The sequence below is a fragment of the Asparagus officinalis genome, chromosome 1 (assembly GCF_001876935.1).
Source record: "Asparagus officinalis chromosome 1, Aspof.V1, whole genome shotgun sequence".
Taxonomy (NCBI): domain Eukaryota; kingdom Viridiplantae; phylum Streptophyta; class Magnoliopsida; order Asparagales; family Asparagaceae; genus Asparagus; species Asparagus officinalis.
Window position 1 is genome coordinate 80,498,176 of NC_033794.1, and position 18,322 is coordinate 80,516,497.

The window sequence follows — 18,322 nt, forward strand, 5'->3', positions numbered from 1 at the left end:
TTTCCAATTTAAGATTTACTATCCTTTTTCAGCATCTAAAGATAGTCTAAGTTAATAATGGTAAATAAAAGTAATAAGAATTGATTAAAAATATCCGGTTAAGGAATAAAATTAAAAAAAAATATTATAGCTTAAAAATTATTGACACCATACAAATTAAAGCAATTGCATAAAAGTTTAGTAATAAGTTGGAGCAGCAAAACACATTAGTAACATTAATTGATAGATGTTTAAATCCATAAAAATGATGAAATACTATAATATAATAGTTTAGCATTAATTGATTATAATTTAGAAACATTAATCTCTGATGTTAATAATATTTATAAGGTAAAAAATACAATAAATTACGTATGGAGAAACTATCAGAATATTTAGAGATATTCTTTAAAAGAATCAAGCTATTTCTATTGCAAATGAGAAAGTGATGGAAATAAATCTAAAATTAAAAAACGTACATGAATCATTTGAATTGGCATTAACATAAGACATGTTTATTAAAGAAGCATCAATTGAGGTACATTAAAGAATAATTTAATAACTTTATCCCAATTAAAGAAGAGTTCTCCATGAAAGATATAAGAAAAATTAGTAAGCATTCATAAATTTCATAATTTGTTCTTCAAATACTAAAAAAATTAAATATTAATATTATAATATAGAGCAAATTGGCAATAAAAATATAAGTATTTAGTTTAGATCTTTGTGGAAAATAACAGAAATAGAGCAAATGTAGTATTATTGACATAACAAAAACTCTTATTGGATGCACATCATAAGAATTCATTGTAGAGAAAAAAGGAGGTAGCTCATAATATTATTTAAGTAATAAATTAGGAACACAAAGAATTTGATATATATTAAATTAATATTTATTCTCATTGAAAAAAAGTCTATATTTCAAGAAGTTTGTGTTGAATATAGAAAATACATATAACTTATTTGTGAAGCTAAACGACAAGATAAATGATTAACGAGCTTAGGAAAGATAACACCACAAAAAAATACAACTCTAGCCTGATGTCACAATCGAGTAGATGATGAAGACACTACTCTAGAATTACTCGGGAAAAAGAGAAAGGTGAGAAAGTATTGATCTTAGCTCAATAAAAAAAATAAAATAGAAGGAATAAAAGACAATATTTTCTGAATATTTAATAGAATAGTTTAATTATTTTGAGTGAATTTAGGAATCTTTAGAAGGGAGTTTCATGAGCTTTCTTACAGTATTTTTATATGCTTGTGCAGATGCTTTTAACATATGAAAGTATACTAAAGTTAGTATTAATCTTTAATTTAGAATTTTTTATGAAGTTTATCAATGATTAGGAACAAACTTTATATTCTCCTTTATATCCATTTAGCATACTTTAAACCAATTATTTTGTCTTATTGGTTTTATGTATTCACATTCCTTGTATAACACCATTTCAATATTTTTTACTTTCACAACACTGTACTTTCTCAAGTAAAGCTTGGTTTCATGTCAGTTAAAAAATATAAAAATTTAAATTAGCTTCAAATTATATTTGTTTTTTATGAATTCAAATATCAACATAAAATTTTAAATTGAGTGTAGCCCATTTAAACAGACATAAAAAAATCGCAATATTAAAGCTTAAAGACAAAAAGTGAGGATAAACTATTAAGTGGAACCGAGGAACAAAATTTAGTTAGAAAATTAGCCAAAAAATACTTAATCATGATATTTAACCATGTCATGTATTGCATGTGTATAAAACCTAGTTTCTAATAAAATTAACACTATGCATTCTTCTTTTTAATCAGGATCCATAATCTTAAAGGAAGCCTATAAATTTTCTGTCATACCAAATATGTTTTTACATTAAATTATCCGCTCACGGGGCTCAATATAAATTAAGTTCCCAAAACGACGGTAAAATACCATCTTACACGCTGGACACAAATTTTCCACGCAAAACGACACGTCATCAGCCAACTACCAGCGAATCTCGACCGCACGATTCTTTCTCCACGGTAAAATTCACCTAGCTCCCACAGCCAAACTCCCTCTGACCAAAATGCCCTCGCATCATCCCCCATTTCATTCTCCCTCCCCCGTAAATAACATCTCATTTGGAAATAAAAACGTCATTTCTCCTTAAGACAACAATAAACATAGCGATTAGGTCATTCCATTATATTGGGCTCCTTAGGCGGCTAGGGTTTCATATTATCTCTTCTCTCTCGCTCGCTCCAAAACCCTAAATTTTCCAACCTCTTCTCTTTAGAATCTTGGGTTAGGGTTTATCTATGGCGATTGCTTCATCGACAGATTCTTTCAATTGCTAGGGTTTTGTGTCAGCATCTCGATCCGATCCCAGCTCCGATCTCCCTCTCTCTCGTTTGAGATGACGACTGTGAATCCATTCGATCTCCTCGGGGATGACGATAACGATGATCCTTCGCAGTTGATTGCCTCTGCTCGACGAAGCCTCTCCCTCCCTCTCAAGCTGGTAACGGTTCCATTCGATCTTCACGCGTTTTTCTTTACGCTTCGTCTTTGCTGTAGATTTCTATTGAAAATGGAGAACTTTCTCGTTTACTACAGTATTAAATATCTGTAGTTGGTTCAATTGCATGTTATAACATTTTCTCTGTAATGATTCGCCTCGTTGTGATTATAAAATGCAGATTGTTGATGTTGAGTTGTTGTTTGTCTGGTATCTAGCAAGGGAAAGGTTTTAGCTTCTTGTGATTATAAAATGTAGATAGTTCAGCCAGGGAAAGTTGCGAATTTCACGTTTCGTAGACTAATCTTGGTTAACAGGTGCAACTAAATCAGTCAGTGGATTGATTTCTTTTTTCCTTAAGGTTGTAGTTTGATGTCATGTATGTGTTTTATAATTGTAGTTATAAGTGCTATTCGATTGGTTTAATCTTTGTTTCTAATAATTCGTGAAATTTCAGTTTGTTTGTTGTCTAGTGCATCCCAGATTGTTTATAATTCTTAACTATTCCATTGGAAAGGAAACTATTTGGTATGCTCTTCATATGCACATTTTGTTTTCTTTTTTTGCCTGAAGAGATACCATGCTAACTTGGTATATTTTCTTAATCATTTAGTTCTAGTTAGTCGAACAGAAGATGTATCTTTTAGATTGGATTTTTCACATTCTTTGGCATACTGAAAGTAAAATAGGCGATGTTTTATTTGTAATTTAACCGTTGGTTTATTTGTTTATTTGTTGATGCAGTGAAGGAGGCTAGGAATACCACCAGTGCTCCACCACGTGGTGGTGGTGCTGGAAGAGGTGGCCCGGGACGAGGGAGAGGAGGGAGAGGAGCTGGGGTAGGCTCAAACAGAGCCCTTGGGAATGGAAATGAGAATGGATTTTCAGGAGGTTATGGTGGGGGTTATGGCGGTGGTAATGTTGAGGAAGGAGAAGGAGGCAAACCATCGGAGAGACCTCGTGGAGGAGGATATGGTCCTCCACGTCAGTCATTCCGTGGTGGTCGCCGAGGAGGGTATGGGAATGCTGATGGAGAGTCAGGAGGTGACTCTGAGCGCCCTCCAAGGAGGGCTTATGAGCGCAGGAGTGGAACAGGACGAGGGTATGAGATGAAGAGGGAGGGTGCTGGCAAAGGGAACTGGGGATCAGTAACTGATGATGTTGTTGCACAGTTAAGATCGCATGTTTTAAATCAGCATGTTATTTCTAAGACTTCAATTGCACATATAGTTGCTTAAATGTCTTAACTGAACAGGGAAACTGAGGAGACTGTGAATGCTGATGAGAAGGCTGCAGCTCCTGAGGTGCAGGAGCAGGAAGATGTCAAACCTGTTGAGGGTGACAAGGACAACAATGAGAATGTTGCTACTGAAGAAGAAGCTAAACCTGAAGATAAGGTTAGTTCTTGCTCTGTAGTCTTCTTTTTGTTTGGTGCCTGCTCTAAGAATTGTTTTGATAAAGATAAATTTAGCTCTTATTCCATATTCCATAATATTCATTATCTTTGCTCTTTATTGTTGCATGTCTTTCAGAATGATTTTTTCAGTAGGATTCCTTCTGAATAGAGTCAGTTGTCATTAAGGGTTTGAACTGCTTCATCTTGTGCTATTCTTGTCAAATAATTAAAGATTATTTATGTTTTTGATCTGAATATGATTTGAAGTTCTCTTTTTGTGCTTATCTTCAAATTTGACCAATTTGAGAAATTGGCCTTTTTTATATTGTTTGTTCAATTTGATGCTTATTTCAAGAACTAGTTCTCACTTGAAGATCTTGTTATGCATGTTTCTGTCAAATAGACAGGTACTTAAGTAAATAGATATGGAGAGGGAGGGATCAACAACAATAAAACTATCAACTTGAATGTTTTTTGTGCTATGCATTAACTACTACAAAATCTAATCTACTTGCCATTGGGAACTGTCCCTTTTGATACGTTATAGTTGCATTTAAAGTGGTTGTTCAATGGGTCTAATTTCTTTGAGAAAATATTTCCCTAGCGGTGATCCAAGCTTAAATCCTTTTAATACAGATCCTAGTCAAAATCTCTAATAATATAAGCTATTTGTGCACATTGTTCCTCATTTTCTTGATGCACTAAGAAGAGAATTGGAAGAGAATTGGGGAGATAAAGATGATGATAAAACTTTTGCAAATAAGACAATAATGATGTGCAGACATCAGAAATCATAGTAGCTGTCTAGGTGATAGAGCATCTGGCTCTGACTCTCCCTCTTTTCCTTGGATGTGAATCAGTTTTATAGTCGGGCTCTAAATATGTGCATGTAGTAGTGGAGTCAGTGTTTGGTGTGTTTCAGGTGCTGCCTTTACAGGTTTAGCCTCTTTTATCTTTGAAGAGTAGCTGTAAGATGCATAATACTTACCGACCAGAAATTAGTGTTCTGGACATGGTTGAAAGAAACATGTGTCATCATAGTCATTTGTATTGGGCACTCAACTCAAATGTGAACTTTATGGACGCAACTCTATGTATGATAGAAGTAGGTTACATCTTATTTTGAAAAAGGAAAATGAATCATACTTTGGGTTATTTTTTAATGTGAATAATGTTTAGTACATTTATGACTAAACCATACATCTATGCATAACATATTGAAAGATAATTGTATATCCGTGACTGAGTTTAGGGGGATTGCCATGCCTGCAACCATTATCTATGAATAAATTCCTCTGTTTTTTTAAATCAGGAAACACTATTATCTGTTCAAAATGCGACAGTAGTGTTTGTATTTATAAGCTTTATACCAGCAGTAGCATTCACCACTACCGCCATGTTTATTTTATATATTTATAGCATTTGGGTATCTAATTGGATTAAGAATATTATTTAGGCTTCAAACAGTCCTTATTTAACTATTTACAATCCAAGTTATTTTTTTGGGTCATACATGCACAGACATACTTATTTTGGATGCTTTTCTAGAAGAAAATTCTAGAAGTATTTGTTTTTCTGCTGCTGTTCCTCTATTAACTAAGCAAATATTCCTAGCCAAGGTTTCTGATCTTGTCTTTGAGAGAATAAAACCGCTTTGCTAACTTGTGCTATTTGGTCCAATTGCCGGTATGGAATGAAATCATTTTTCAACACAATCTTTTAGATTTGCCTTAAAGTAACTTCATTTGCTGTTTCCAAGGTATGTCTACAAAATGCTTTCTAAAATTCTCCCTTCCTGGTTGTTTTATGGCGGGGATGAAGTCTCAGTATCGATGAACATTTTAGTGTTCTATTTTGTGTAAACTTTTAATGATCTCTCTCTCTCTCTCTCTCTCTCTCTTTTTTTTGGGGGGGGGGGAAGATTATGTTATTTGTGATGATGTGGTGATGCTTGCTAACTACTATCTGCGTACGTGTGTGTGTGTGCGTTAGGTTTCTTCTTTTGTGGGGGTGGGGGAGGTGTACACACGTAAGAAGATTATGTTTTTTGTGATGATGTGGTGATGTTTACTAACCATAGTTCTTGCTTCTTTTAATTTCATCTAAGATGCCCCGTTTGCGTGTAATTTAATGTTCTAACCTAATGAGATATAGAAAGTGGAGGGAGAGGTTGGGTGGTGCTTTTTGTCTTGACGTGGGAATTATCCAGTGTTTTAAAAGAGAGGTTGGGTGGTGCTTTTCGGCTTGACCTGGGAATTATCCAGATGTTTTAAAAGCACACACCTTTGTATCTAGAGCGCGATGAAGGTTGCTAAGGCGAGCGCATGTTGATTTATTTGTTTTTTCATTCTAATGTACTTGATTACCTATATTATTTTAAGGACATGTCATAATTAGAGCCTTTAAAGTTCAAACTTTGCCACATAATAATCTTTGTTAGTAGTTACTGCCTATGTAGCACGGACACGGATCCGACACGGCCATCCGACACGCCGACACGAGACAAATCCTAAAAAGGCCATCCGACACGCCGACACGAGACAAATCCTAAAAAATACATAGGATACGTGTGTTCGACACGTGTGTCCGACACGGACACGACACGGCTTCATGTTATGCGTGTCCGTGCTTCATAGGTTACTGCTTTACAGATTAGTACTATTAATTTTCTATCCTGTGTTTGTTACTGCTTTTTTTAAGTGGTTTATGACTTGTTACATATCATAATTTGTGACTTGGAAGTTTCGGTTGATAATGTTATGGTTTATTGATAATCTGTTTATTTGCATATTATTTGGAATGTTTCAAATTATTTGTATATTTATGGCCTTGGTTCACTCAGGTGATCGCCTTTTTTTGGCATCACTTACCTCAGGCAACATTGGATGGCATATTCCTTGACCTTGCCTTTTGCTTTTATCTATGATAAGTTTCAATTTAACAAGAATCATGCATAAATTTTATTATTCAGAAAGTCATTCTTTCCACTATTAATTAGCAATATTCTTTTTTTTTGCCTTTTAAAAGAACCAATTGGCTTTGCTTACTGGTTGCCACCTGGTTCCGTTGCCGGCATAGAGTAAACCCATCCTATGGTCCTATCTTTGCATTTGCATTTTAAGCAGCTTCACCTGCTGATTGCAAGATGGGCCTAGGAAATACTGTTTAAAAATTATCGCTTCTTTTTCTTCATATTGTGATGAACTAAATTGTAAATATGTGTGAACACTTCAGTATTTTACCTAGCCTCAGGATCTTCCCTATCCCTTTCTCTCCCTTTGGTGTGTGTGTGTTATCTTGTGTTTTTTACTTTAGTTATCTATTTGATTGCACATTATTTTTTGGAAAGTCTTCTCGTAAATCTTCAGCAAATTCGAGCAATTAGTTTCATGTGATCTTAATTCGATTTGTATTGTGATAGCACCGATGTCTGGCCGATCCAAAGATTCTTGCATAGTTGAAACCAACAATACATGCAAGCAATCCATTTCACCCGGCCCACATAATTTTGTGGCAAAATCAAGGTATTGACATGCTTTTTGTATCATGTCTGAATACAGAAATTTGCCGTAAATATGTGAATATATTTTGTTTTAGTTGATTATGAAACTGTTCTCAATGGGATGTCTGACATAGACTGGACGTTATTGTTTAATCTCAATGAAATATTTACCATAATTTCATATACTTCGAGTGCTCAAGGTTCTACTCCTATCTCTAAAACAGAGAGTTGTCCCCTACTCATACCATCACTTTGAATATAGAGCTGAGTCAAGGATCGTATGATAGGTTTAAAAGCGTTACAATCAGTTCAGGGATCACATCCAAGTACCTTCCTTTTTGTATATTTCTGTCTACTTAAAAGGGGTCTAGAGCCATAAAATTGGGGTGGTGTCATGCGATACCCACAGATAGCTTGCTATCTCAGGTATATTCTGACCTGTCTCAAATCAATTATTGAACTTTTGTTCTCTTATGTCTCCCCTAAGTCTTTTAGTAAGAGATGCTTATTTCTTGTTTCTATTTATATCTTACTTTCTATCTTGTATTGACACCAGATTCATTTATATTAGTGACACCAGATTCATTTACATATTTAGTTTTCTTATCATATCCTTCTTTCCACGTACTTTTTTATCGTATCCCAAGTTTCACATACATATTTTGATCAGATCCTACATTTTACATGCGGTTTTTAATCGCATGTTATTTTTTCCTATATGAGTTGGCCATTTAGGACTCTTGTATTTTTTTATTTTGAATTTGGCAGGAGATGACTCTTGAGGAATATGAGAAAATTAGGGAGGAGAAAAGAAAAGCCCTACTTGCACTGAAGGCTGAAGAGAGAAAGGTTGTTATTGATAAGGAGCTGGAGTCAATGAAGCAACTTTCACTGAAGAAAGGGTCGGATGAAATTTTCATTAAATTGGTAAGCTACCTTTGAATTCTTTTTTAGTTGATAAGTATTTGTTTTATTATCTCATGGTATCTGCTGCTTTTGCAATTAAACAATTGTCTTCCTAGGGTTCTGATAAGGAATCGAAAAAGAAAGAGACTGAGCGTGAAGAACGAGCCAAGAAGGTATTCAGTCAACTAACCACATCATTATTGCAAGAAACATTAACTTTACTGTGACTCCTATACTACCAAGATGCTAGCTATGTGGGGTTCTTGTTTGTTGCAATCACTTTCCATGTGTTTGTTCTATACTACATACAAATTAGTCAATATTTAATACTGTTATAATGACAATAATGTATAATGTAAAATAATCCCTCTATTGGTTAAGTTCATTCTGCTGATGCATCTCATATGTTATGTTTTGTTATTCTTTTAATATATAAAAATGTCCATAGTACATGTACATGATTTCAAAGCATTGGAATTATTTTTTTGATAGAAATTTAAAATTTTATACAAGCTATATTACTTACAATGTTGACCATGATAAAAATGATGGAATGCATTACTGATTTTTATATCCCGTGCAGCACGTGTACATCATTCGCCACAAGCTATAAGTTCACTATTATAAAGATACTAATGTTACAAGATATGAATTGCCACACAATAGAAGCCACAACAACATAACAAACAATCCAAAAGCATATACTTTTTACTGCTTCAAGTCATAATACAAATAAGAGGAAGAAAATATTCTCGACTCTAATATAATTTGTATTGATGTGATGTCACAAGCATATGCTATATTGAAGAGTTTTGTTATATTTGAATCCCAAGTCGTTAATTCTATATGTGACCCTCCAAAATCTTCATATTTCTAAACTGAACCCTCAAATCCTTTAGGTTTTAATAAGAAATTTATTCACTTGTTTTAAATAAGACCTGAGGGCCAGTTTGGTATTGCTGGAGCTTATAAAAGTAGCTTATAGAAGCAACTTATATAAGCTCCGAAAAATGCCTGTTTGGTAATCAAATATCAAAAGTTGCTTAAAAAACAGGCATTTTTTTTAGTTTATATCTCAAAAAAATTCCTATTTGGTAAAAATGTGCTTTATGATCATTGTTAACATGGTATATAAACTAAAAAATAATACCAAACTGGCCCTAATAAGACCGCCATGTCAGATGTATGTAGATATATATATAGGGATCTGGATCCTCTCCAATTAATTGGTAAATGGAGGTTCAAGTCGCTACATAATTTGAAGGGTTGATTCAAGTTTCAAGAGGAAAGATAAAATTGCCGAAGATTTTTCACTTTTATATACTACTATTGTTTTGTAAGCCACTATTGTGAAAACCATTATTGTGATAATGGAGATCTTACGTGCTTGTACCTCATCCCTTCAAATTTGAACGGATGGCAGGAAGTAGAGTAAATGGTCCCTCTACAATTACCACAGAATATAGAATTAGTAAAAAGTTGGTGTCCAATACAACAAAAACCATTTGAAATATCTAACACGTCTTATGTAAATTACATACATTGTTTTGAATTAGCGTACATCACTTTAAAATAGCATAGTATTGCAGCATATCTGGCGCCATTTCAGAATACTGCATAGTGCTTAAGCTTTACTACTTGTCTCGAAATAACGAGTTGGACAATACATTTTAACTCTGATTTGCATTACTCTTTATCATTTCATTATATATTCCTGAGGACTTGTGCTTTTCCAGCATTTGAGCATCAATGAATTTCTGAAGCCAGCTGAAGGAGAAAGATACAACTCAGGTGGCCGTGGCCGAGGCAGAGGACGCGGTGATCGTGGCGGCAGAGGACCCCAGCTGCTCCTGCAATTGAAGACCCAGGCCAGTTCCCTACTCTTGGTGGAAAGTGAGTAGTTAGTGGTATTCTGTGTGACAAACTTGTGCTAGTCTTTAATTTCCTCTAGTTTATCATTAGTAGGTTATTTTGGTTTTTAATTTAGAGAAGTTTGGTGTCTGGATTCAGTGAAATAATTGTGTTTCCTGTATCTAAAAAGAATTGGTGGTTCTTATTTTGTTTCTGCTGTGTTTTATGTATACTCAGACTATAAGTTGCATTCGGTGCCAGAGAAGCGTCTATTTTAAAGTAGGATTATCTTTAATTATTTGCTCTTGTTGTCTGATGTGCTCTTTCTTGTGAAGTGATGACTCTGTAAATGATTTCAATAGAACTTAATCTGAGGGAGACAATCCAATCAACATGGATTTACAAAATTGTTCATATATTTGGTGGATATCAATAATTCTGGGTAACAGTTTATTTTTTCTCTCGCATGAAACGTTTTTCACTTATCAGGAATCAGAGTGAAAGTTTTCAAATCAAAGATGGATATTCAATTTACGTGTAGCTTTATATATCTAAATTTTTTATTTTGGATAGTTACTGTATAATTTTTATTCAATTTTACGTGTAGATTATATATCTATATTTTTTATTTTAGGTAGTTCATAAAATGCTTAGTTTTGAAGCAGAATTTTCATTGTTTAATTGTAGCTTTAGTTGGTCTTCCCATTTTACTTTGGTAGGATTATTGCATGTCGGTACCTTGATGCTGGTGTAATCGTGCGGGTGACGGCACTGACGGGTGACTTTAGAGTTGATATCTGAGCGGGAAGTTGAGATAATTATTGTGACTACACTGTAACCTTGAGTGTTGCTTGTCGTTTGGACTCCTGTTTCATTCATGTGATTATAGTTGATAGATCATAGGATTGCCTGTTAGGGGTGGCAAATTCTGACCTGTTACTAATGGGAACAGGTTGACATGTAGACATATGGGTAGGGGTGCATTCAATTCATATACGATTTGGATAAGACACTTAATATAAAATATATTCATATCCGCTATCTAATTCGAATACGGATACAAATATTCATTGGTAAGAAAAATGCATCACCATATCGGCACTAAACAGAAACTGAAATAGTTTGGATATTAGAGAAGTGGATATGATATGGATATTAATCGGATATTTTGGAAACGGATATGAATCAGATATGACAAAAAAAAATGTAATTAGAATATTTCGCAAACTAAATATGAGTAAAAAAAACATTCATCTATGAACATAATCAAGATAAGTTTATTCAAGCATAAACAAATTGTCACCTCATAGACGTAAATACTAGTCCTCATGTGAACCAATCTTAACAAAACAAATTGCTATGAACTCTTCAAACACTTATCTTTAATACAAGTACCCGAGTGTTGGTGTGCATCTTTGCATAAACTAACCCAATATGCTTGCACTTTATCCTAATTCTATGAGTTCTTTCACTTGGATATGTGCTGTGAATCCTAAGTTGAGGTCCATATCACACATTATCTATACTGTACCTGGAATAGAACATAAAATTAATAGAAACATTTCTATATCACAAAACCAGTGTATATATACATCTCAAGAATAAGAAAGATACTCTTGGAGTATTGAGTATATAGCAAGACTGATAAGAAGATATCCCAACGCTTATAAATAAATAACCAAAACTATAAAAGTCATAATCCGGAAATAATAGACAAATCTAGAAACAACATGTCACAAATTCATAAACAAAGTCACTACAAACTAAGACATGAGCAAAGTCACATACAGTAAATTAAAAACCCACAACTTCTATAACGTAGTTCCCTAAGCAAAGAAAACATAAAAACTTCTAAACTAAGATAACCATGTTCTTGAAAACACAATATAAACCAAAAGATGAGACCCAATAATGTAAGAGAGATTAAATCTCATCATCCCAGTCGTGGACCTCCACAACGTCATCTCTAAAATAATGAAAAGAGCAATTGTCATGTCAAGTATGTGAAAAGTACAAATTTCAAATAATGTGCTTATGAAGTTAAATAACATACATATAGGTGATTTTATAAAAGTCTCGACAATCTTCGAGTCATCGACATCCGAAAGAGAAACAACATCAAGAGCATCACCCTTCATAGTCTGCACTTGAGTAACTACAAAAAAAAAGAGGAAAAAGAAAAAGAATAAAACATAAAACCCTTTAATGTACAATTAACTGAACATAATGAAATCTATATAAAATTTATAAATTTACCTCCTTTTTTCCACTCTAATCCAATCTTGCGCATATATCAAACCCTCCAACGACTCCGTTGTTATTTGACTTCTATAACAATGAATCACACGGCCCCGGTGCTAAAAGCCGATTCAGAAGCCAAGGTTAAGGCCGGTATACCCAAAACATATTTTACAACTTTTACTAGTATATGATACTTTCCACTACTTGATTTCCACCAATCAAATATATCAAATTTCTCTGTTGTGTCATCATCGCATCGAACAATACTCTCTTCTGTATATGAATCCAAATCCATCTTTGTAGGCTCCTTCTCAATAGTTTCAACAAATTATACGAATCTAGATTTTTTTTATCACAAACTCTTTCCACTTCTTTTATTTGCGAGCTTGAAGCGTTTTCATTATTTTTTATTCTTTTTTTTCAAGAGATGCATATTTCCCATACATTTTTAATGACATCTAAAACTTCAAGTGCACACATTTCGGCATCTACACCATAAATCTCTTTAAAGTAATATTATATTGCAATCATTTTGTATCTCAGATCAAGAAAAATAGCCACCGCAAAATCTTATTGCACATGCTCCAATATTTATCAAACTTTCTTTTCATTACAAAAGCCATAGACACAATTGTATCATCATTACTTTTCAACCATTCCGTTAGAAATGATTGAATTTCACAAAATTCTTCAAATAAAAGATTGTAAGTGGGATACATACTATCGAAAAAGAGATTAGTTGCATCATAAAAGTGTTTCAAACATTTACTCAAAGTTTCAACATAATTCTATTTTTCCTCTGAAGGACAATGAATGTATTTATCATCGTTAAGTTCAAATCTATTAAAAACAACTTTGTACTTTAAAACATTCATCAATGTAAAATAAGTAGAATTATATGTTGTGCAACAATCAAGGGCTAAGCATTTTTCTCCAACCACATCAACTTGCTTTGCAACATGATAAAAATTCTCTTCCATCTTCGATGGACATGTGACATATTTAACACTACGTCTTGCTTTTTCAATAGCTTGAGTGATAATTTTAATCCTCTCTTGAACAATGAGATTTATAATATGTGTTTTACATCTCACATGAAAAAAGACTCCACCACAAGGTAGATACTTCTTAAGACGTTCTTTCCCAATTTAACGCAACATCATTAGACTTATCATTATCTATAGTAATTGACAAAACTTTATTATCAATTCTTCCAATCAAGTAAACGAGCAATTAACACATTGCATATATTCTTCGTGGTAGAGCTATGGACTTTACTAAAACCAATTATACATATTTGAAGTTTTCAATATTCATCAACATAGTGAGCGATAGTGCATAAATATACCAAATTTTGTGAAGATGATGTTCATTTATCCATTGTCAAGCTCAACCTTATGGAAGATATGGCAAACAAATCATATAAATATTTTCTATAGTCACCATAAACTTTCATGCACAACTTTGTGATTTGTGCATGATTTGAAACAATGTGATTTGGACGAAGAGAATGCACATATTGTAAAAAGAAGTCATGTGTAAGTTAAATGGATACTCATGAACAATAATAGCTTTTGCAAGTAAAGTTTGACTCTTCTCGTTGTCAAAATGATAATTACTAAGTGTACAAGTCCCTTCTATATTTTTTATTGTAGCTTGAACCAATTGTTGACGAATATCGGGTCTCTTCGTTTTTGAGCACTTCACAATGTGATTTGTAATGTGTGTAGTATCCCTAGAACTACGTCATTCACATTCAAACAAGCAATGTTTATATTTCGCTATCTTGGTTTTTATTTCAACCTCTTTTCTGTTGACAATTTTCTTTTCAACTTTATTAATTTTGTCAAAGTCTAACCATACATCAAAAGTTAATTCCCCTCTTTTTCTTAGGGTTTTCTTCTATTTTAGTAGAAGACTCTTCTACCGTGGGTTCAATGTCCAGTTCAACTGGGGGTTCGACTGTGGGTTCTTCGTTAGAAGCTTGAACTGATGGATTAGACATGATTATAATATCTATTCAATAAAATTTATAAACTTAATCAAACAAAAAATTATAATGATACAAATTACAATCATAAAAAAAGCAATTGAAAACAATTAGAGCTAATAAATTAGAGATTTTTATCAAACAAACTAGGGCTATTTCATTTCAGTTAACAAAGGGCTAGAAATTAGAACTTTATCAAACAAAAAATTAGGGCATTTCAATCAACAAGTTAAGGTTTTGAGTTCACCTTAGCGATAAACGAAATTAAGGAGGAGAATCTTCAGAGAAGAAGAGGAACTCGGCGTTGATGGTCATCGATGAAGAAGAGGATGAGGCAAATTTCTTGAGATCATCAAACAAAGAACGTGAGGGCGTAGAGGACGAGGCTTGAAGTCGAGGCTAAGGCTTGAAGGCGGAGGGCCTTGGAGGCGGCGGCGGAGGAACTTGAAGATGGAGGTGGAGGACGAATCTGGATGAGTAACTGAATAGGGCAGGAAATGAGATCGTGAAAAGTGAATTTTTTTTTTGCTCTTTGGACTTTTTAGATTGGATTGAATTCGGATTGGGTTGCGAATAACATGAGCATATGTTATAAACTCGACCTAATTTAAGTATTAACAACTTAATTGCTTAAAACATTTTAAACATCCGGATATCCAAGCCGTATCAGCAATTTTGATCCGAAAGGCGTATTCGGAATCATATCCGGATGAAAAATCAAAACCATAACCAGAGCCAAAACCATATCCGGTTGGTTACAAAATTTTCCTATCATATCCGTTTTCTAAATAGATATAATTGCGGTCAGTCGGGATATAAGTTTTGCACTCCTACATATGGGTATAAGTCATAACCGGGTTGACCCATATAATCCCAATGTCTGAAATAAACACAAATTATTATATGGACAATATTATAAGCTATGCATGTCACTAGGGGTGGCAATTTATGACCCGACCCATCAACCCGACCCGACCCGACCCATTTATATTGGGTATGGGTCAAGTTATGTGGGTCGGGTCATAAATGGGTCAACCCGAATTTACCCATTTATTAGGTGGGTTGACCCGATTGACCCGTCTAACCCTTCGTCTAACCCGAATTTACCCAAGTGAACCGCTGGCAGACCCGATAATCCTTCGTCTCTCATTCTTCATAAACGCGATGCAGAGAGAAAAAAAAAGGAGAGAAGCCCTAGATTTTCCATCACTAAGCTCAAGCGGCGGAGAGCGGCGGCGATTGGAGAGAGGTGACGACGAGTGACGGTGAACAAGTGGAGTCGATCGAAGAGCGACGACGAGCAACAAACGGAGAGAATAGTTACCTCGTTTCTCATCGGCGATCTCAGTCGACGCTCTGCGATCTCCGTCAAAATTGTCGTCGGCGACGGTCTGCGATCTCCGTCATCATCGTCGTCGGTGGCGGAGAAGAGCTTGCCGAGGAGAGAGACGAGGAAGACGGCGAGCGTCGAGCCCGCTGTAATTTTTTTTAACCCTCTCCTTCTCTTATTCTCCATTTTCCCCTTTTCTACTTTTCTAATTTTTCTTTTAGCCCACAATTCTCTAGTCGGCGAGCGTCGGATTTTTTCCCCTTATAAATGTAGTTCATGACGATTTCGTCGTCGCATTTCTAGACATCAATCCTTCAGGTGATTACTCTTTTCTGTTTGAATTTTTGTGTGTTTTTTTATCATTTTGGGGTTAAATCTCTTGAAAGAAATTGTCCGTCCATTTGATGCATTTAAGATAATTAAATTCAGTTATCAGAAAATAGAGAGAATGTAGTAATATGATGAATGTGGGTAGATTTTCGGGATTATTTTAACATTTTTCTTATTGGAAGGAAAATAACCTCAATTTTGACCACAACCCTAATGGTTCTATTTGCGATGAGCATTCTAAATTATTTTTAGTAATCATATGTTATTAGGAGAAGCTTTGTTAACACTTGGGTCGTAGTAATCTGCATAGTCACTGAAGAAGTTGTTACCAAGAGCCACAAATAAGGACGGAAAATAGACATATAGATGTTTTGCTCTGAACAAAGTTCTTAGCTGAAAAGTCTGATGAAATCTTCTTCTTTTGGTTTTGAGGTCATTTTTGAAAGGTGTTATATAACCCAACACTCACTGTCAAAATGTGCAAGGCAACTCAGCTAATTGTGGTTGTTAAGTGGTTTTCACTGTTGATAATAATTGTAATTGATAATATGGATTCGATGGGCTTGGTGAAATGGTGATTATTTATGAGCTTCTGTAAAATACAATACCTTTATATCCAAAGTGTGTGACAAACCCTTGATGCGATTAGATACTTGAGCAATGTGATTTAAGTCCTCAAATCAACTCATAGAGACTGGGTCCTTTGAACTTGAAAGAAGGATTTAAAAGATTTCCTATTCAAATTCAACAATGAGCTATTCAAACTACAACACCTATTCAAGTTCATGTACAATATTTGAGAGTGCACACAAATCAACTCGTTGCAGTATCTCTGTGTAACAATTTTGTTACTGATGTAGAGAGTCAAATATATGTTCAGATTTTGGGAAGTTCTAGCTAATTTATATTCTGTCTGTCAGTCTCTGTGGCCTTTGCTCAAGGTAAAAATAATTTAGAAGGATCGATGTTGGCATTAACTATCTTTTATGGTTTAATGTGATTTTTTATACATTCAACAACAACATCGACAAATTTTTTTTAATAGGCATCTATTAATGACCATAGAGTAGGTGGCCTTTGCTCAAGGTAAAAATAATTTAGAAGGATCGATGTTGGCATTAACTATCTTTTATGGTTTAATGTGATTTTTTATACATTCAACAACAACATCGACAAATTTTTTTTAATAGGCATCTATTAATTTCGTTTCTCTATTTTTTCATAATTCTCCACAATCCATCTAGAAACTGTAATCGATAAAGTTTTGTTACCAAAAAAACTGAAAACCCAAAAGAGGTACAGCTAGAGAGAAACATGTGGAGCGTTCATCTGAATTTAGCTAAGTATTCTTAATTTTCCATATTTGGTGCCCCCCGATTAAGTGAGTTGATCATTGCATGCCATTTATTTGGATTCCTTTTGCTTTTCTTTTTGTATGCGGAGCTGACAGAATTGGTTTTCTTGCATTGCATTTTTCCTTATCCTTTTGTTTTGTCAGTTGGGCCAACTGGTATTTTCTGTGCAGCATGAACATCTTATTCTTTGCCTTTCGGTCTTTTTCTACATTATCAAGGAAAGGTTGGTCTAGTTAAAACTAAACAAGCTGCGAACACTAATTGAAGCTCATCCTCCTTGGCAATGGAAAGTCTCTTATTACATTAATATGTTTTAATACGTTTTAACAAGCCTTATTTTTGTTGGTCACCTGTGGATTCCTTTTGCTTTTCCTTTTGTATGCCGAGTTGACTTCTATCTGTCGTTAGACCATTATCCGAGAGTAAAGATTCTATCAGATCATTCTATGAAATTGGTCAATATATACCATTCATGGATGATTAGAGGGTTAGCTTGGGAATTGTGACTATTCTTTCATGTGAACCACACCAATCCTACATAGGTGAGATTTATACGATTCTTACTTCTTATTCAAAGATATGTCAGACGAGCGCCTTCAACACTAGGTGGGGTTATTTTTCAAGAATGGAGGTTATGCTCAATCTAAAGACCATACATAAGACAACTTACTCTTACAGCAAATGAACCCCCATATCATTTGGTTACTATTATCAACTTAAAAAGAAAGTATACTTGGACAATTAGATAGCATAACAAGATGCTGTTTATTATTGCTATGCTTTGAGAAATATACCTGACTCTAAATATGCTGTTTGTAGTACTATTCTAAGCGTTTGCTCTTTATTTGATTGTTTTAATATGTTTCCTTGGACATGAGTGATAGCATTTGCTTTCAAGGTCAGATCGGCGTTATTGTTGCTGAAGAGTAGCTTTTGCTATGCCATTT

The 18,322-nt window shown here is 34.2% G+C and overlaps 1 protein-coding gene and 1 long non-coding RNA gene across 3 annotated transcripts; one reads left to right on the top strand and one right to left on the bottom strand.

Annotated features, from left to right (window-relative positions):
• Positions 2,165–10,427, top strand: LOC109826580 (RGG repeats nuclear RNA binding protein A-like). The gene is given in 8 exon segments (XM_020393609.1): positions 2,165–2,445; positions 2,448–2,477; positions 3,219–3,645; positions 3,730–3,871; positions 8,141–8,299; positions 8,395–8,451; positions 10,015–10,108; positions 10,111–10,427. Coding segments are annotated over 8 exon segments (1,047 nt in total). The 5' UTR covers positions 2,165–2,372; the 3' UTR covers positions 10,176–10,427.
• Positions 11,817–14,941, bottom strand: LOC109826588. 2 transcript variants are annotated; one of them, XR_002243296.1, is made up of 4 exons: positions 14,608–14,941; positions 12,386–12,486; positions 12,183–12,284; positions 11,817–12,095 (listed from the first exon to the last, which is right to left on the bottom strand). It is a non-coding gene; the product is annotated as an uncharacterized LOC109826588 (long non-coding RNA). The 2 variants fall into 2 exon arrangements; XR_002243295.1 differs by having other exon boundaries at positions 12,386–14,940.